At 36.2% G+C, this 21950-nt stretch overlaps 1 protein-coding gene across 1 annotated transcript in view; it reads right to left on the bottom strand.

The window, feature by feature from the left end:
• Window positions 1–21950, bottom strand: part of LOC150083829 (uncharacterized) — a 607249-nt gene that overhangs the window by 339243 nt on the left and 246056 nt on the right. The window contains exons 20-22 of the mRNA XM_090375392.1: window positions 17486–17530; window positions 5877–5930; window positions 5041–5085 (exon numbers count right to left, since the gene is read on the bottom strand). Of these exons, the coding sequence (XP_090231518.1) occupies window positions 5041–5085; window positions 5877–5930; window positions 17486–17530 (144 nt within the window). The remainder of the gene's footprint in view (window positions 1–5040; window positions 5086–5876; window positions 5931–17485; window positions 17531–21950) is intronic.

Raw genomic sequence — 21950 nt, forward strand, 5'->3', positions numbered from 1 at the left:
GTGTTACTTATTCGAGGTAGTGCAATACATGGTAACTCGTTGTGAAGGATGACCACAATGTGCGATACAGTTGAAATGATGCCTTTTACACTACTATTGTAGTTTTTTTTTTCCTTTAAGAGTTGTCTATGGCGTTTTCACACCTATATTATATGGATAATTATACTCTTAAAAATATTATGCCCAGTTGAATTTAGTCTTAATTAATTAAATTAAATATTATGTAGATTAATGAAATATGAGAGAGAGAGAGAGAGAGAGAGAGAGAGAGAGAGAGAGAGAGAGAAAGTGTTGTTGTTGTTTCTATGAAAACTGAGTTAGACGTTCCAAAAAGCCTCAATAAAGGCAAGTCTCTAAAAAGGCATTAATGTTGAATTAGGTATGGGTAAGGCAACTATAACAGACTGGGAAAAAAAATCATAAAAAATCTAGTGGGATTTTTCACTAAGTTTGTTTCACAAGAGTTGTGAAGCTCTCACTTCACTTTAAAGAAACCAAAATTAGAGATTAGTATTAATATTAATGGTGGAAAATGATGCAAGAAAGCAAGCCTATACAGCATCAACCAAAAAATAAACAAAAAAAAAAAGAAGCTACACTTCCCATTTCACCTATTCATTTGCACCAATAGTTTGACTAATTCTTGAATTTATTTAAACTATCACCTTCCAAAACAACGGATGGAAGTTTATTCCAGCAATCAACCACACATGTAAACTTTAGCAAGTGTGTGGTATTCTGCAACCGTCCTTCCTCAATTTGAATCTGTGCCCCCTCTTGTGTGTGGCCTCATGTGTACAGCCATCTACCATCACTGCGGGTGATGGTAGATGGCTGTCTTCTAACTTCTTCTTCTCTAACGCTGGTGTTCTCCAAGGTTCAGTTCTTTCTCCCACTCTTTTCCACTTATATATTAATGACCTAAAGCTGCACAAACAGCTTCAACTTCTTGAACATCCACTACCAATTCCTTAAATGCTGTTCTCCAGTGGGAAAATTAGTTTATTTCAATCCTTCAGAAATTCAGTCCTGTCTTAAATCTTGCAAAAAGGATTCTTAATGCTTATCTTCAATGATACCTCAATGACTCTTTAATGATTTCTACACAAGATCGTATATTTCTATTAGGGATTACCCTGTCTTTTAATCTCTCTTCTGTTAAAAGACAGGGTAATCCTAATAGAAATCGCTCTTCTGTTTAATCTCTCTTGGCATAAGCCAAGAGAGATTAAAGAGAAACTCATTCTGTACAAATCTCAAATCCACCTTACCATGAAATATTGTTTCCACATCTGAGGTAATGCCACCAAAACATTTCTCAGGCTTCTCGACTCCATTCAAAAGAGGGCATTTAGGTTAATTAATAACCATCTCTAAAAAAGTCTGTTCATTCTCTTTTTTCATAGATATTCTGTTTCTGCTGTATGCCTTTTCTATAGATAAATGGACATTGTTCTTCTGAATTGACATTTATAATTTGCACTCTCTCTTCCAAATCTCTTCCACCCCAACCACATGCCACTAAAGTCAGCAGCCTTTTATTGTCCAATTCAAGCTCACAGAGCCAACTTTTCTTCTTCTTCATTTATTCCTTCAACTTCTGTTTTCTGGAATACTCCCTTCCCACATATTTCCTGAAAACTACAATCTACAGAAATTAAAGTCTAATGTTAACAAGTATCTTCTTTCATCTTCTCAACCTTCAACTCATGCATGGTACTAAGTGCCATGCATAGGTTCTAATATCTTTTGAGCTTGAGGGTTTCATAAAAAAAAAAAAAAAAAACACTATTTGGTATTTCATACAGTAATTTCTGTAGTGTCTTCACATAGTTACAGTTTTCAATATGTTCTTTAAAAGATTCTTCAGGATTGCGTGGCATCTTTTTCATTCTCATAATATTGAAGGTCATTACAGATGACCATCCTTGCATCCACGTAATGGGAGGTAATATTATTCATGGCACCTAACTGCACACAAAGTAACCAAGTTTGTGAAAAACAATCACTCTACGAGCGGCAATTCATTGATTATATCTGATCAGCTTATCAATTTTATACACCCTCTTGTCATACACAGCTGAGAGAGTCACTCTGTATGAGGCATATCATTCTGATCCATATCATCTTATTTAATTTTTTTGGGCTAACACTTTCCACAAAAGAAATTTAATAATACCACTGTCTAGTATATATGTCATTGTGACCTGCCATTTCGAACTTCTGTATCTGTGCTGCCATCTAGGTATGTTTGTCGTATTATGGGTGGTGTTCATTTGCAACATTTAGTTCAATAGCAGCATTATGTCTAGACTTTTAAATCAGGAATAAAAAAATAGGAGCATTAGTTTTGGGTAACACTTGTATTTCACTTCAATCCTAGTGTCTGTTCTAAAGGTGCCACCTGGAAGTGAAAATAGATTTGTCTTAGGAGTATGGTGAGTTTGTGAGAGAGCCACTGGATCATTTAATCTGAATGCCCTCTTTTTATATAAAATGTACCCCAAAAACAAATATTACAGAATAAAAATAATATAAATGGTAAATAATGTAGAATAGAAATAATATAAATGGTAAATAATGTAGAATAGAAATAATATAATATAAATGACAGATAAGGTGTTAGCAGATGAATTATTTATATTATTTCTATTCTGTCTTATTTAATTTTTTTGACCTCATAGAAATTTTTAAAAATTTGAAAGAGTTTTTACCATTAGTAGTTTAAATAAATAAATTTAGGATTAACAGTAGCAAAATTATAAAATGAAGCAAGTTTATAAAGTATCAGCCATTAAAAAAATTATCCACTTCACTTACCTATCCCTTCAAACAATTTGCCCAATCTTTCTTTAAATTTATTCAAACTATCCACTTCCACAACACCAGTGGAAGTTTATTCCAATTATTCCAAAAATCAATTACTCACTGTAATTACAAATTCAGCTACATTCATCCCACACTATTCAAACCTTGGAATAGTCTTAGTCTTCTCATTTCAACTTGAATATTAATACAGCACTCATATGGTTAAATTTAAGCCCATGAATGGACACACCCTTGTATAAAGAATGCCAGAGCCATTTAAATTTTAAAAAATTATATATATATATATATATATATATAATTATGAATAAAAAATTAAAATTAAGTAAAGAAAGAAAATGGATTTGAATTTGAATAGAGATAAAATGAAATATCGATAATATGAATTATGGATCAGGGACACTGCAAGAGCAAAGGTACCCTACAACCATAATGTATATAGAAAATTATTTTTAATGTTATGTGTAAATCTTTAATTTAACTTATGCTAATAATGAAAATACCGTGTACCCTGGGAGCGATGTATGTTGAATAAAGGGGGAAGAACGGAAAAGAAAGTGTAACATTATAAACAAAGTGCGAATTTTGAAAAAATGCAAAATTTGAAAAGAACGACCAAGGTAGAAATAGCAGATTTTTGAAAAGAACGACCAAGGTAGAAATAGCAGATTTTTGAAAAGAACGACCAAAGTAGAAATAGCATTGCAGTATCTTTCATAATTTCTGTGTCTTCTTCAGAGGTCATCCACCTAAATTATGAAAAAGAACAGCAATACTCTTACTTCTGTTTCTGACATGTTCTGTATGTCAAAAAACATGTGCACGCGTACACGTGGTAAAAAATAATTTAGAATATAAATTTTGAATAAATAAAATACAAGTTAAGCAAAAATATTATGCCAAACTATAACATACAGAACATGGATGACCTTACAGAAGTAAGTAGCCCGCCAAAAAGAGAAGACACATCGCTCCCAGGGTACACGGTATTTTCATTATTAGCATAAGTTAAATTAAAGATTTACACATAACATTAAAAATAATTTTCTATATATATATATATATATATATATATATACTGTATATATATAATTTTTTTAAAATCAATGTTAATTCAATATGATTCAAATTAAATTCAAATTTAAATGTTAATTCAAAATAACAACCACTTTTATTATTCTTAAATTACTGCATTTCCTTTTGATCTGCATTATTAATTATGTTGAAATTCAAGTAGTTTGACCAAAAAATAAAATAAAATAAAATAAGAAAATTAATTTCATATTGCAATAATTTATACATGGGCATGCTCATTCACATAAACTCCTGTTTGTGTATTGTTGATTTTCTAATAACCAACTTAATGCTGCTAAAAATAGCAGTGGTTCTTTGGCATCCATTTATTGATGAACTAGCTTCCCCACATTTCCACAGTGATGCCCACCCCTTCACACAATGAAACTAGGCCCTACAACTGGCATACCTTATGCATAAGGTATGCCAGTTGTATGGAACCTACATTTAAAAAAAATTAAATGTAGGTTCCAATTGGTTCCAACTTTATATCAAACATATATTTAAAGATATATGTTTGATACAAAAGAATTATTCACAGCTATATTTACTATAGTGCTAAAAAAAAAGGATGTAATCAAAAAGTCAACAGTCTGAATATTTCTTGCTTATTCTTAAAGTATAAAATGGCATAATTTATAAGGGTGTTCCCACTTGCAGGCATAAAATTAGAAGACCCATCAACAGGTTAAATATATTTTTAAGGTTTCAAGAACAGTAATATATCTTTAAACAGATTTTCAGAAATTCTTCCTAACTACTTTATTAATTTCATTGTAATTAAGCTTTTAATCTTAATCCTCATTCACCTGTTAATATTTAAGTATATTCTATTTAAACCAATGAATGCATTTTGTTTTAATAGTGTACACACACATTTGTGCCACATTTTGTCAGTGAAACTATCAAGAAAAGAAGAATTTTAGTCCTTCAGACTTTTCTCATTTCCCATGGAAAGTGTTCATAATTTAAAATTGTTGATAATTTAGTAATGGTTATAAGTGAATGTCAAAGAAGAAGAAGAAAAAGAAGGGAAGTGATTTGGAAAGGTTTATTTCATGCACATAATTAATAATGAAAAATAAATATATTCATTTTATTCACTTTTAACCATGCAATTCTTTATTTCTATTTACTTACAACATCACCCTTAGGACCTGGTACTCCTGGTTCTCCTGGTGTGCCCTGAAATAAGATTTCACATTAAAAAACAAATTGTCTAAGAATTTACTTATATAATATAATACTTATAACCTGTTGACATTTTACATAGGAAATTCAAGTAACTGAAATTATGTTTGAATTTTTATTTAATTATTATTATTATCATTATTTTATTTTCATTTTAATGATATCATTTAATTATTATATTATTATTACTAGATCATAGATATAGCTTAGCTTAATTTTCAGCACTCACCTCATAGTAATCAGCTTAGTTGGTTGAAAGTTTTACCATGTACATAGTGGTTATGAGATTCTAATAATTTAAAGAAATTATAAATTTTAAAACTAAGTTATGAGCTTTAAAATTTTTTCTAAGAAAGGAAAGTGCACCTTCCATTCTATGGTTGTCCAATTAAAATAAATTAAATTAAGTGAGATAAAAGCTAATAGTTATGAGATTCTAATAACTTAAAGAAATTATAAATTTAAAAACTAAGTTATGAACTTTAAAATTTTTCTAAGAAAGGAAAGTGCACCTTCCATTCTATGGTTGTCTAATTAAAATAAATTAAATTAAGTGAGATAAAAGCTAATCTAAAATTAAGCTAAGCTATATCTACGATCTAGTCATTACATCGCAGCACATACGGACTCCTTAAAATATCATCAGTATATTATTATTATTATTATTATTTTATTTTGATTTTAATGATATCATTTAATTATTTATTTAGTTATTTAATTTAATCTTTTAACTAGTTAATACAGTACTTGCCTGTGTGATGTCATCATTTAAGAGTTATACTTACAGGCAACCCATCAACTCCTGAAAGTCCAGGTAGACCAGGCTTTCCTCTTGGGCCCTATAACCAAATAAATTAGCTAGCTAAATATAATACAATATTTAGTACAGATATAGGATGTTATATAATAATAATCTGAAAACACTTGATCATATGGAATGGTACTGAAATATAAAATATTGCCTGTTTCATTCAGAGAGTACTAGGAGACAGGTACTGAAATATAAAATATCGCATGTTTCATTCAGAGAGTACTACGAGACAGAGAGATTATCCCAGGTGTAACTTGTTCCATTCCAACAGTTGATTATTCTTTGATTAAAGATAATTTTTTTTACATCCACTGTACGACTATCTTTCCTAAATTTTAATCTGTTTCTTTATTTGTCTCATCCTAGAAAAAGAAAACATTCCTCCATCATCTACTTTGCTCAATTCTTTAATAGCCTTAAATGCTTCAATCAGACCCTAGTTTCTAAACTTTGCTGGAGCAGGAATCTCTTCCTATTCAAGTATATGTATTTCTTTTCATCTCTACACAACATTCATATGGCCTGACTAGTGATTTGTCTAGTAATCATTTCTCATTTCTAATGAAAATATTCCTGTATATCACTGATCTGTGTATCTCATGTGATGTCTTTGCAACCTTACTTTTCTGCAGAGAGAATTTCATATTATATTTCCAAAGTCTTTTCCATCTTCAGCAGTGTTGAGTATGCTACCCCCCTTCCCCCACAGATTACTGTGACCCAAAAACAGAACCTTTTCTTTTAGCCAGACAGCTATCAATTACTGGAATAAGTTGCATCCGTGGGTGGTTGAGCTGACAGTGTGAGTAAATTTAAAAGTCAGCTGGATAAGTATCTATGTAAAAAGGAATTAATATAAGGAGTTCATTTTATTTTATTTTTTTCTGGCTGGTGCAGCAAACCCTTGGGCTTCCTTGCACCACATGGCTAATACTAATCTTGTATTTATTAGTATTAAAATTTAATTGCATTTTTTTGACAAGTTGTATAATTTTTCTAAAACTCGTTGCAGTATTCTCTGGGTCTTGTTGTTAATACAGCTATCCAACCTTAATATCATTAGCAAATTTGACATGAAACTTGTGACACCATTATCAACATCTTTAATGAAATTAAAAACAAGAGCCCTAGCAGAGAACCCTGAGCAATCCCACTTAGAACACTGCTCCATTCTGAGCTCTGCCTATTTATAACCACTATCTTCTAACAGTTAACCATCCCTTTATCTACTGTAGCATCCTACTCTATGATACACTTATCCAGTTTATGCAAAAGATGTCCATGTGAGACTAAGTAAATTACATCCAAGTTATTTCCTGTATCTAGTTCTTTTCTTGCTAAATCATAATACCTAATCAGATGGGTAAGACAAGCTTCCTTTAACAAAACCATGTTATTACTCTCTTATAATATCAATACTATCAAGGTGATCTTGCACCACACCTTTAATCATAGATTCCATAATTTTTTCCCACAAAATTCCAGCTTATATGTCTGTAACACTCTTGAAATCCATTTATGTAAGATATTTGCACATTTCCAGTCTTGAAACTTACTGAAGGATGTTTCTGTTATTACAGATAGGGCTGTAGTGACCACCTTAGTTATTTCTTTCAGTATAACCAACAGATTCTGTCAGATCCTTGGAAGAATTTTTGTCCATGCTAATTAATAACCTGCATATTTTCATTGACCCAGCCCTAATTGCTAGTTTTTAATTCTTACTTTTTTTTTTTTTTTTTTTTTTTTTTTTTAATGAAAACCCAAACCTGAACAGTGTTATAATCTACCGAGTACTCTGCATCAGTTAAAGGCTGAGAAGACAGAAGACACTTGTTGACATCAGCCTTGAATGCTGTTGATTACCATTCTTTGGGATAAACATGCAAAGAAAGGTTCCAGGTAACAGAAATAAAAAGAATAATGAAGAAAAAGTTAATTCAAGAGTTTGGAGTTGGGAACAGTAAATGGGTGCAAACTAGTTGCACATGTATTCACACTGGTTTTGAAGAGAGTTGACAAATTACAGATGCAAATTCAGAAAAACCGTGCCTATGGAAGTATCTATGGAAAGGGCTTGCGGCAGAAACTGAACATCTATGGGATGCTATGGAGAGACTATGTAAGAGAGATGAGTCACTGATTAACCTGACTGCCCTCTTTCGAATGGAGTCAAAAAGCTCCAAGAGGTTTCTGAACAGTTAACTGCACCACTTAATTTCTGTTTATAAAACTGAGTAAAAAAGACAAATATAAATTTGATATAGGATTGGCTTGGAGTACCCTCGCCATCGTCATATCCACTCTGATATGTTATGTTGTATTAACTAAGTAATAAAAATTCCTTGACAGAAAGAGAACGAATATTTTAGCATTAGCATTAGCATTAGTAGAGGCATTTGATGCAAGAAAGCAAGCTTATGCAGCATCAGCCAAAAAAAAAAAAAAAAAAAAAAAAACCCACTTCCACTTCACCCCTCTGTTCGTTCAAAATACCTGTCCAGCTGAGCCTTAAACTTATTTAGGCTATCAACCTCCACCACAAGGGATGGCAGTCTGTTCCACCAACCAACCACCCGCTGGCTAAAGGCAAACTTCCGCACGTCTATCCTACATCTGTCTTTCCTCAATTTGAATTTATGCCCTCTCAGGTGATTTTTCTGAGCTAGAGGAAGAATCCCATCAGCATTGAGCATGCTCAAACCATTCAAGGCTTTATACACCTCTATCAGATCACCTCGCTGGTGCCTAGTCTCCAGACACTGTAATTTGCAAAACTTAAGCCTTTCTTCGTAAGAGCACCCCTTTGTTCCATTCACTAATCTTGTTGCCCTTCTCTGTACTCGTTCCAGCAGCTCTACATCCTTCTTGAAATGAGGCCTCCAGACCTGTATACAGTACTCTAGGTGTGGCCTGACCATTGCCTTATACAATGGAATAATCATCTCCTTATCCCTGCTGGAAAAATTCCTGTATATCATTGACAATACTCCATGAGCTACTCTTGCAGCCCGTCTGCACTGCTCAGAGAACTTCATATCTGCCTGCACAATCACCCTCAAGTCCCTTTCATTCTCTACCACTGTCAGTGTAGTACCACAGAGTTGATACGTTGCTCTGGGGTTGCTGTTTCCCATGTGTAGTACTTTACATTTGTCAATGTTAAACTTCATTTGCCACCTCTCAGCCCATCTGCTCAACCTTTCCAGATCCTGTTGCAGCAGCATAGTGTCAGTAGTGTCCTTGACAACCCTGCCAACCTTTGTATCATCTGCAAACTTGGACATTAAGCTTGATATACCATCATCAATATCATTTATAAATACAGAAAACAATAATGGACCCAACACTGAGCCCTGAGGGACTCCACTAATAACATTAGTCCACGATGAGCAGTGTCCATTGATTACCACTCTCTGTCTTCTCCCCCTCAACCACCCCTTTATCCATAGCAGCAATTTGCCTGCAATGTCACACTGCTCCAATTTGTGTAGCAGTCTTCCATGTGCAACAGTATCAAAAGCCTTTCTAATATCCAAGTATATAATATCAAAGTTATTCCCTGCATCCAGTTCTTTTGTGACTGCATCATAGTATCCAATCAAGTTGGTCAGGCAAGACTTCCCCTTAACAAAACCATGCTGTGTCTGAGCTATAACTGAAGTCTTGTCTAAATGATCCTGCAGTGCTTCTTTAACCAGTGCCTCCATTAATTGTCCTGGAACAGAAGTTAAGCTCACAGGTCTATAATTACTTGTAGTAGTAGTAGTAGTAGTAGTAGTAGTGGCACATGATGCAAGAAAGCAAGTGTAGGAGCTTATGCAGCATCAGCCAAAAAAAAAAAAAAAAAATCACACCATTCCCTCCAAATGCCTGTCCAGTTCCTCCTTAAATTTATTTAACCTATCAACTTCCACAATGACAGATGGAAGTTTGTTCCAGCAATTAACCACCCGCTGGCTAAAGGCAAATTTCCGCACATCTATTCTACATCTGTCCTTTCTTAATTTGAACTTATGTCCCCATAGGTTGGTAATCTGAACAAGTGGAAGGATCCCATCAGAATTCAGCGTGCTCAACCCATTCAAGGCCTTATAGACCTCAATCAGATCACCGCGCAGGTGCCTAGTCTCCAGCCACTGCAATTTGCAGGACTTAAGCCTCTCTTGGTAAGAGGATCCCTTTATTCCCCTCACCAATCGTGTTGCTCTTCTCTGTACACGCTCAAGCAAATCTACATCCTTCCTAAAATGAGGCCTCCAGACCTGTACGCAGTATTCAAGGCGTGGCCTGACCATTGCCTTATACAGAGGGACAATCACCTCCTTTTCCCTGCTAGCAAAATTCCTATATATCATTGACAAAACCCCATGACCCGCCCTAGCAGCCTGTCTGCACTGCTCAGAAAACTTCATATCTGACTGCACAATTACTCCCAGGTCTTTTTCATTTTCTACCACATTAAGTGTAGTACCACACAGTTGGTACGTTTCTCTGGGGTAACTTCTACCCATATGCAGTACTTTGCATTTGTCGCGGTTGAACTTCAGTTGCCACTTCTTAGCCCATCTGTCCAAATTATCTAGATCCTGTTGCAGTAGCACACTGCCATTACTGTCATTAACAACCCTGCCAACCTTTGTGTCATCTGCAAACTTCGACATTAAGCCTGATATACCTTCATCAATATCATTGATAAATACACAAAACAACAGTGGACCCAACACCGAACCCTGTGGGACTCCACTAATAACATTAGTCCACGAAGAGCAGCACCCATTGATTACCACCCTCTGTCTTCTCCCACTTAACCATCCTTTTATCCATTGTAGCAACTTACCCTTAATACCATTCTGCTCCAATTTGTACAGTAGTCTTCCATAGTATGAATCAGAGCTGTAATACTCAATATGTTCTACGTTGATAATAATATTAGTAAATTAATAAGAGGAGTTTACCTCAATATAGTACGTGGAACACTTCCGTATGATACCCTCCAGAAATTAAAACGGAAAAAACGAAAAAATCGACAACTTACCGGTACATTAAAGTAAAATATAAATAATTAAAGTAAAATATAAATAATTAAATAATCAATTTAACACAATTCAGAATCAATTCAAAACAATTAAAATTCAAATTAACGTTTTGAATATTTTCGTTAGATTCTTTTAATTGCGTTAATTTGAATTTTAATTGTTTTGAATTGATTCTGAATTGTGTTAAATTGATTATTTAATTATTTATATTTTACTTTAATTATTTATATTTTACTTTAATGTACCGGTAAGTTGTCGATTTTTTCGTTTTTTCCGTTTTAATTTCTGGAGGGTATCATACGGAAGTGTTCCACGTACTATATTGAGGTAAACTCCTCTTATTAATTTACTAGTAGTCTTCCATGCGCAACAGTGTCAAAAGCTTTCCTGAAATCCAAATATATGATATCAAAATTATTTTTTGCATCCAGTTCCTTTGTGACCACATCATAATAACCAATCAAATTTGTCAGACAAGACTTTCCCTTAACAAACCCATGCTGTGTTTGAATTATTGCTGAAGTCTTGTCTAGATGACCCTGCAATGCATCTTTAACCAGCGACTCCATTATTTTACCCGGAACAGAAGTTAAACTAACTGGTCTGTAATTACTTGTGTCACCCTTCGATACACCTTTGTGAATTGGGGACACATTTGCACATCTCCAGTCCGTGGGAACCTCCCCTGAGTCCAAGGATGCTCTCATAATTATGGCTAAGGGTTTGCTTAGTTGCTTTGCCGCCTCCTTTAAAATAACTGGATAGATCCCATCCACCCCAGGTGCTTTTCTTATGTTTAACTTCAACAATTTCTCCTCCACTTTGCTCTCAGTTATTACAAAATCATTAAGCACACTGCTACAATTTGATAACCTTCTTCCATTTTCAAATTGTAATAATTCCTCACGTGTGAATGCAGATGCAAAATACTCATTCAGTTTGTTTGCTATCTGAGCAGGATCATCAACAGTCGAACCATCGATGTCAAGTGGACCAATCATATTCATCCCCTTCCTTTTAGAGTTTATATAAGTAAAGAAATCCTTGCTGTTTTTCTTAGCATCTTTTGCCAAAGATTTCTCGTAATCCGCCTTCGCCTGCCAAACCTCCTTTGTGACCTGATTACAGACTAGCTTATATCTGCCACAGGCTTCTGCGTCACCTGATAATTTATATGCATCCCATGCATTTTTCTTCTCTGTCACGAGTCTCATTAGTTCATTTGATATAGGCCTAAACCTTGAACGATATTTCTTAATCGGTATATAAAGTCTAGTAGCTTCCACGATTAATTCTTTGAATGCTTCCCACTTAGAATTTACTGTTTGTAACATCGTCAGTTGATCCCACTGTACAGAATTTAAAAACTGTCTGAGACCACTGTACTCCCCTTTACGGAAGCAAAAACCCTTTCCTTTACCCCTGACGGTAGTTACCTCTTTGAGTAAATCCCACTTCAGCACACTGTGATCACTGCCACCTAGTGGTTCCTTTATCTGCAAATTCTTAATACACGAATGATCACTGCTGATAACCAGATCAAGAGTGTTACTTTCTCTGGTTGCCTCTCGAACATGCTGCTGAAGAAAACAATCATCCAATAAATCCACAAAAGTCTGACTAGTGTGTGAGTGACCAACCCACAAGTTCCAGTCAATATCTGGGAAGTTAAAATCCCCCATCATAAGACATTCTGATTTACTGGCCCACTCTATTTCTCTGTACAATTGTTCATTGTACTCATTCAAGTCATTAGGCCTATAACACACTCCTACTCTTATTTTTCCTTTCGCAGTGCTTATCTCACACCAAACTGACTCAACAGAGCACTGTTCATCTATATTAACTGGGTGCACTTCCTTTGATTTTATGGTTTTCTTAATTAACAGCATAACACCCCCTCCCTTTCTGTCCTGTCTATCCTTTCTGTACACATTGTACTCCCCATATTCCAGTTCTGCATTCCTTATATCTTTGTGACACCACGTCTCTGCTATCCCAACAATATCCGCCTTTGATGTCTTGACCAACACTTCAAATTCATCAAATTTATTTACTATACTTCTAGCATTGGTATACATGCAAGCATACATGCTCCTATGCCTATTCCTTGTTACCCTAACACATCCCATATACCCAACTATTCCATGATGACTGCCATCCGTCCCTGAAACCCCCAACACCCCTCGCTCCAGGTCGCTTCTTATTCTAATAGAAGTTGTGCAAGAATCGCCTTCACCTCTGCCTGCGGTTACTGTTAAACTATTAGTCTTTGTATCCCCCCAAACTAGCAGTTTTCCGATCCACCTAACACTGCCTCGATAGCATCAGCAAATATTCTTGCACCCTTTCTATTTAAGTGTACCCCATCCCTGTAGAAGCAATCTCTCCTGTTAACAAGTACAGTCCAGGCTGAAAAAAATTCTACCCCTTGAACCTTGCACAATCTTTCCAGGGCCGAATTGATCGACAAGGCTCTCATCATGTACTCCCTCCTATCGTGTCTGGGCAGAATTGCAGACACTTTCAAATTCAACCCTATTTCACGGCTCTTTTTCAACAGTGACCTGTACTTGTTGAGTAATTCCGCTGGTCTCCTACTCTTAATATCATTAGTGCCAACGTGTACAACTATATCACCTTTTGTGCCCTTGAAAGATGATATCCGCTCTACAACGTCATCAACCTTTGCCCCTGGCAGACATACCCTGGTCCTGTTCCATCTATCCTTTTTACAAAGGATGTTCCCTGTTTCCCTGACAATAGAGTCACCAACAACTACTAGTTCCTGTGGGACCAGCGCATTCTGCCTTAGGGGTTGCCGCTGTGTTGCGTGATGACCAAGTGCAAGCTCTGGCATTGATCTGGGCAGCTGAGAGCTTGATGGGCTCCTCAATTTAGTTCCTTCGAGGGCATCCACCCTGTCCTTCAAGCTCTCATATAGGCCCATAACAACACTGAGTTGTCGCCTGATTTCCTTACACTCCTTACATCGCGCACACACAAAGACATCCCCCATGGCAATATCATGTTCCGTTCCAGAGAGTTCGGCAAACATTTCACAAGTTGCACATTTTTTTAGGCTGTGATGCGTTGGAGAATTGCCCCCCTCAGTTCTCCCCCGAGTCACAGCACTCCTGCCACTTTGTGCCCGTTGCTTTGCTGCTCTAGTCTGGGGCATGGTAGTTTAAATTAATAAAATCAATAAATTAAATGTCAATAGTATTTGAATAGAAACTATTAAATAGAAACAGTGAAGCGTATTACTATATAATTATACGTTAGAGCTACCTAGCTACCTCAAGTAAAAAATTTGAATTCCCTACCACTATATCCAAAAACAATGGCTACAAAAATGGAACGAAATAACGGTTTTACCTATCGTAAGTAAAATCCACAAAAACTCTTTATCTAAATTAAAAATAAAAAATGACCAGCGTAACTATAACTATATGACTACGTATTAAGTACAATATAAAATAACAATCATGTAAATAAAAGGCAAACACTTATTGTGTCAGCCTTTGATCCTCCTTTGTGAATTGGGGTCACATTTGCACATTTCCAGTCTATGGGTACCTCCCCTGAGTCCAAGGAAGCTCTCATAATTATGGCTAAGGGTTTGCTTACTTCCTTTGCTGCCTCCTTTAATATAACTGGATAGATCCCATCCACCCCGGGTGCCTTTCTTGTGTTTATCTTCAACAGTTTCTCCTCCACTTTACTCCCAGTTATTTCAAGATTCTGTAGCTTACTGCTAGAGTTGAATACACCTCTGGCATTCCCCTTGCTGAATAACTCCTCATGTGTGAATGTCGATGCAAAATATTCATTTAGTTTGTTAGCTACCTGAGCAGGATCATCAACAGTTGACCCATCAATATCAAGTGGACCAATCTGATTCATCCCCTTCCTTCTAGAGTTTACATACGTAAAGAACTCTTTGCTGTTTTTCTTTGCATCCCTTGCCAAGGATTTTTCGTAATCTGCCTTCACCTGCCTAACCTCCTTTGTAACTTGGTTGCATATCAACTTGTATCTATCATGGGCTTCTGTGTCATGTGTTAATTTGTAAGTGTCCCATGCATTTTTCTTCTCTGCCATATGCCTCATTAGTTCATCTGACATCCATTTTGGCCTAAACCTTGAACAATATTTCTTAGTTGGTATGTAAAGCCTAGTAGCTTCCAAGATAAGTTCTTTGAATGCTTCCCATTTTGAATTTGCTGTTGGTAACATCATCAGTTGGTCCCACTGTATAGAATTTAAATACTGTCTCAGTCCATTGTAGTCGCCTTTACGGAAGCAATAACCCTTCCCTTTACCCCTAATGGTAGTTACCTCTTTGAGTAAATCCCACTTCAGCACACTGTGATCACTGCCACCTAGTGGTTCATTTATCTGCAGATTCTTAATGCATGAAGAATCACTGCTGATAATCAAATCAAGAGTATTACTCCCTCTAGTTGCCTCCCGAACATGCTGATGTAGAAAACAATCATCCAATAAATCCACAAAAGCCCTGCTAGTGTGTGAGTATCCAGCCCCCAAATTCCAGTCAATATCTGGGAAATTAAAATCTCCCATTATAAGACTCTCTGATTTACTGGCCCACTCTATTTCCCTGTACAGTTCCTTATTATACTCATCAGAGTCATTAGGCCTATAGCACACTCCTACTCTCAATTTTGATCTCCCAATGCTTATGTCACACCAAACTGACTCAACACTGCACTGTCCAGCGATGTCGACTGGCTTCACTTCCTTGGTTTTTATGTGTTTCTTAACTAATAGCATAACCCCTCCCCCCTTCCTATCCTGTCTATCCTTTCTGTAGACGTTGTACTCCCCAAATTGCAGTTCTGCATCCCTTATATCTGTGTGACACCACGTCTCTGATATCCCAACAATATCTGCCTTTGATGTTTTGAGCAATACCTCAAATTCATCAAATTTATTTACTAAACTCCTAGCATTGGTGTACACGCAAGTATACCTGCACCTGTTTCTATTCTTAGCTACCCTAACACAACCCATGTGTTTACTTGTACTGCAATAGCTCCCAGCAGTCTCTGAAATACCATGCATCTTGTTTTTCAGGCTTCTGCTCATTCTAATAGAAGCAGTGCAAGAATCTCTTTCACCTCTGCCAGTGGCTACTGTCAATCTATTGGTCTTTGTCTCCCCCCCAAGCTAGCAGTTTTCCGACCCACCTAACACTGCCTCGATAGCATCAGCAAATATTCTTGCACCCTTTCTATTTAAGTGTATCCCATCCCTGTAGAAGCAATCTCTCCTGTTAACAAGTAGTCCAGGCTGAAAAAAATTCTACCCCTTGAGCCTTGCACAATCTTTCCAGGGCTGAATTGATCGACAAGGCTCTCATCATATACTCCCTCCTATCGTGTCTGGGCAGAATTGCAGACACTTTCAAATTCAACCCTAATTCTCGGCTTTTGTTCAACAGTGACCTGTACTTGTTAAGTAATTCCGCCGGTCTCCTACTCTTAATATTATTAGTGCCAACGTGTACAACTATATCACCTTTTGTGCCCTTAAAAGATGATATTCGCTCTACAACGTCATCAACCTTTGCCCCTGGCAGACATACCCTGGTCCTGTTCCACCTATCTTTTTTACAAAGCATGTTCCCCGTTTCCCTGACAATAGAGTCACCAACAACTCCTAGTTCCTTCGGGACCAGCGCATTCTGCCTTGGGGGTTGTCTCTGTGTCACGCGATGCCCAAGTGCAAGCTCTGGCGTTGATGTGGGCAGCTGAGAGCCTGATGGGCCCCTCAATTTAGTTTCTTCGAGGGCATCCACCCTGTCCTTCATTTACGAGGGCATCCACCCTGTCCTTCATTTACTTTATTTACAGTATTCCTGTATATGCAATTATTAACCCCAGGGGCGGAACCATCTGGTGAGTATGGGCTTGGCACACCCAGGGTCCTGAGCTGGGTATGATCATTCTTCTCTTTCTTGGCGATTCCCTTCTACTTCTCTCTCTCTCTCTCAGGATAATTGAGAAATTTTTTTTTTTTTTTGGCTGGTGCAGCATAAGCGTCAGGCTTCCTTGCACCTTATGGCTAATAATAATAATGTGTCTGAAAGAATAAACATACAATTTAGTAAACACATGAACTGTAGTCAAAAACAACTCAACAGATAAGGAAGCTACCTTACTTAGATATGTATCAACAACACATCCTAAATTAAATAACATAAAAGCATGTTCTGAGGATTTATAAAGCTTTCTTAGCAATCAATGCAGCTTTAATACATGACAGCTGAAGAGGCTTTAATTTTTATACAGATTTTTATTTTTATTCTTTTTTAAACAAATTTGTGGCTTGTGCCAATTGTTTATTGGCACAAATTTGCTCCAATAAACAATATCATTGGGATTTTATCTTGGGATTTTTGATATATTATTATTAGGATTTTATTTTGCAAAAGGCATATGATATAAATGAAAAACTTGAATCACAGAATGCCTAAACTTATTTACTATATGAAATGATATTTTAAATAATAACTTACAGCTGCTCCTTGTGGTCCAAGAGGCCCTTGAGGTCCTGGAGGGCCCTAGAAATCAAAGAGATCACTCTTGATATTTTGCTTATATTTATTTATTCATCTTGTGTCTAAACAAAGATATGCATTATTGGTAAGTGAATTCTGCCACTTACCAATTGTGTAAAGATTGGTAATATAATTTGATAAACAATATAGAAATGAAATATAAGTAATTTCATTCAGAAAAAAAAAAAAAAAAAAGCAAATATACTTTGAACCAAATAGATGCACTGCTGCAAAATTCATTGAGCATCAAGTAATGTGCTGATGAAAAAGACTGTTAACTAGAATATTTTTGTACTATTTTTTTTTTATTTATTTTTTAATATTTGTACTTTTTTGTACTGTTTATAGATTACAGTTCTATATAGTATAAAATATAAAAATATATATAGTTTTTTAAACATTGACTAGCATCTTAATTAAATATAACAGGCTCTTTCTATATAAACACTTCAATACATTTCACTACAGGTGATTTTTTCAACAAAATCATAAATTGTAGTACACCTCATGACTATTCACATGCTTAATCTAAATCAAAAATAAGCTAAGCTAATCCAGCAAAACTAAAATGCTCACACAAGTAAATTATTCCACATTAATACACAAGGTGTGGTTAAAACGTCTGGGGAACTGAACTAATACATGGGAAATAATGAAGTTCACAGACTATTCAGATGGATCTCCATCAAAGTACTCCCCGACTTATGTAATACCCGACACGGAAATTCGACTTCACGTAAGCCTGCTGGTACAAACTTTAAAAAATCGTGGAAACGTATTTTGCATCCCATAGGAATAAATGGAGGTATCTTGAAAATATTGTAATGTGAGCCCAATAACACAATGGGGTTTTTTTTTTTTCTAATTTGTTCCAAGTAGTAGTAGTAGTAGTAGTAGTAGTAGTGGCACATGATGCAAGAAAGCAAGTGTAGCAGCTTATGCAGCATCAGCCAAAAAAAAAAAAAAAAATCACACCATTCCCTCCAAATGCCTGTCCAGTTCCTCCTTAAATTTATTTAACCTATCAACTTCCACAACGGCAGATGGAAGTTTGTTCCAGCAATTAACCACCCGCTGGCTAAAGGCAAATTTCCGCACATCTATTCTACATCTGTCCTTTCTTAATTTGAACTTATGTCCCCGTAGGTTCGTAATCTGAACAAGTGGAAGGATCCCATCAGAATTCAGCGTGCTCAACCCATTCAAGGCCTTATAGACCTCAATCAGATCTCCGCGCAGGTGCCTAGTCTCCAGCCACTGCAATTTGCAGAACTTAAGCCTCTCTTGGTAAGAGTATCCCTTCATTCCCCTCACCAATCGTGTTGCTCTTCTCTGTACACGCTCAAGCAAATCTACATCCTTCCTAAAATGAGGCCTCCAGACCTGTACGCAGTACTCAAGGCATGGCCTGACCATTGCCTTATACAGAGGGACAATCACCTCCTTTTCCCTGCTAGCAAAATTCCTATATATCATTGACAAAACCCCATGACCTGCCCTAGCAGCCTGTCTGCATTGCTCAGAAAACTTCATATCTGACTGCACAATTACTCCCAGGTCTTTTTCATTTTCTACCACCTTAAGTGTAGTACCACACAGTTGGTACGTTTCTCTGGGGTTACTTCTACCCATATGCAGTACTTTGCATTTGTCAAGGTTGAACTTCAGTTGCCACTTCTTAGCCCATCTGCCCAATTTATCTAGATCCTGTTGCAGTAGCACACTGCCATTACTGTCATTAACAATCCTGCCAACCTTTGTGTCATCTGCAAACTTCGACATTAAGCCTGATATACCTTCATCAATATCATTGATAAATACACAAAACAACAGTGGACCCAACACCGAACCCTGTGGGACTCCACTAATAACATTAGTCCACGAAGAGCAGCACCCATTGATTACCACCCTCTGTCTTCTCCCACTTAACCATCCTTTTATCCATTGTAGCAACTTACCCTTAATACCATTCTGCTCCAATTTGTACAGTAGTCTTCCATGCGCAACAGTGTCAAAAGCTTTCCTGAAATCCAAGTATATGATATCAAAATTATTTTTTGCATTCAGTTCCTTTGTGACCAGATCATAATAACCAATCAAATTTGTCAGACAAGACTTTCCCTTAACAAACCCATGCTGTGTTTGAATTATTGCTGCAGTCTTGTCTAGATGATCCTGCAATGCATCTTTAACCAGTGACTCCATTATTTTACCCGGAATAGAAGTTAAACTATCTGGTCTGTAATTACTCGTGTCACCCTTCGATCCCCCTTTGTGAATTGGGGACACATTTGCACATCTCCAGTCCGTGGGAACCTCCCCTGGGTCCAAGGATGCTCTCATAATTATGGCTAAGGGTTTGCTTAGTTGCTTTGCCGCCTCCTTTAAAATAACTGGATAGATCCCATCCACCCCAGGTGCCTTTCTTATGTTTAACTTCAACAATTTCTCCTCCACTTTGCTCTCAGTTATTACAAAATCATTAAGCACACTGCTACAAAGTCCTTGGAAGTTGAAAATTTCACTATATTACTAAGCTATTTGTCTCTCTAAAAGGTCATTTTTATAATGGAAATTGCACTACACTTTCATCGTTATCATATGTTCCCATTATAAGAATCAATTTTGAATGCCTTTGTGATATTTTTCTAAAGCACGTTTCTGGAGGTCACGATGATATAACAATAAAAACAATTTGCACTTTCTGGTATATTGGGCTTTTCTGTTAGTGCATCTAATTATAAAATGAGTAGTAAACTCAATCTTATTGCATTTGAGATAATTCCAATAACTGCAATTGTGTATGTTTTTATGCTATTATGGTGAAATGTGTTCCCTTCACTGAAATCTTCAATCATATATAAAAAAAAAACGAATTTTCAAAAACTTCTCTTCATTTCTATTTACGTATCACAATGATGAAGGGAAAGGGACCAACGAAAAATGCAAGTGGTGGTAGTGCCAGGAAACGAAACAAAATTGATTTAGAAATGAAGATGATTAATTAAGAAGTATAAAGAAGGACAAAGTTTGTCATCTATTGCAAGGGAATTAGGTCTCGCTGCTTCAACAGTGAATACTACATTAAAAGACAGAGCACACATAAAAGGATCAACTTATTTAAGATCAACAGTGACTACAAAACTCAGGTGCTATATCGAAAATTCAACAAAATTCAGGTGCTATACCAAAGATAGAACAACTGTTAATAATATGGATGAGAAATCAGATTTAGAAGTGAGTGCCCCTGAGTCTAATTACCATTCAAGCAAAAGCAACAAGTATTAATAAAGATATTAAGGATAAGTACAGCGAACCCCAACCCAAGTTCGTGACAAGCAATGGGTGGTTTAATAGGTTCAAGCATCGTGCTGGTTTCCACAACATTAAAGTATGCAGTGAAGTCACCAGTGCTGATTCTGCAACTACAGAGAAATTTTGTGATGTGTTGGAAAAAATTATTGATGAAGGTAGCTATTAAATGCAGCAAATTTTTAACATTGATGTGACTGCTCTGCATTGGAAAAAAATGCTGGATTGAACATATATCTTCAAAGAGGAAAATACAATGTCAGGTTTCAAGGCATCAAAAGATAGGGTCATGCTCTTGCTTGGAGTTAATGCAGTGGGAGATTACAGATTAAAACCACTGCTTGTATACCATTCTGGAAATCTTCGTGCATTTAAGGGCATCAATAAAGCCACCCATGCATTTCCGATCGAACCAGAGAGAATGGATAACAATACCTCTCTTTGAGGATTGGTTTAAATGCTGCTTCATTCCCGAGATTTAAAAATATCGTAAAGACAATAACGTTTCTTTTAAGATTTTGCTTCTATTAGATAATGCTCCCGGGCATCCTATGGATCTAGATGATTTCAATTCGAACGTGACAGTTATATTTCTACCGCCAAACACGACTTCACTCATCCAACATATGGATCAGGGTGTTATTCCGAATTTAAAAGCATACTATTTATGCACAACATTTGCTCAGGCACTGTCTGGAGTAGACAGTGAGAAAAATTTTACATTAAGAGACTTTTGGAAATCTTACAATATTTACCATGCCTGGGCCTGGGCAGAAATTACTAAAAGTTGTTTAAATGGCACACAGAAGAAAATATGTCAGCGGCACGTAAAAGGATTTGAAAATGACAAATCATATGAAGAGGTTACAGATAAGATTTACAATCTTATCTGTAACCTCTTCATATGATTTAGGTTGCAGAGCTACTTCAGTTGGAGGTTGATGCCAAAGACATGGAGGAGTTAATAGAGGAAGATGAGAAGGAGTTATCTAATGAAGAACTTATTGACTTGCGGGCAGCGATAGTGAAAGAAGAAAATGCTGACGAAGCTCAAGATGAACCAAATGATGAGTCAAGGTGCTTCATCACCAGAGAGGTGGCAATGGCATCT

Source organism: Mastigoproctus giganteus, chromosome 6 (assembly GCF_048544385.1).
Source record: "Mastigoproctus giganteus isolate SK-2022 chromosome 6, ASM4854438v1, whole genome shotgun sequence".
Taxonomy (NCBI): Eukaryota; Metazoa; Arthropoda; class Arachnida; order Uropygi; family Thelyphonidae; genus Mastigoproctus; species Mastigoproctus giganteus.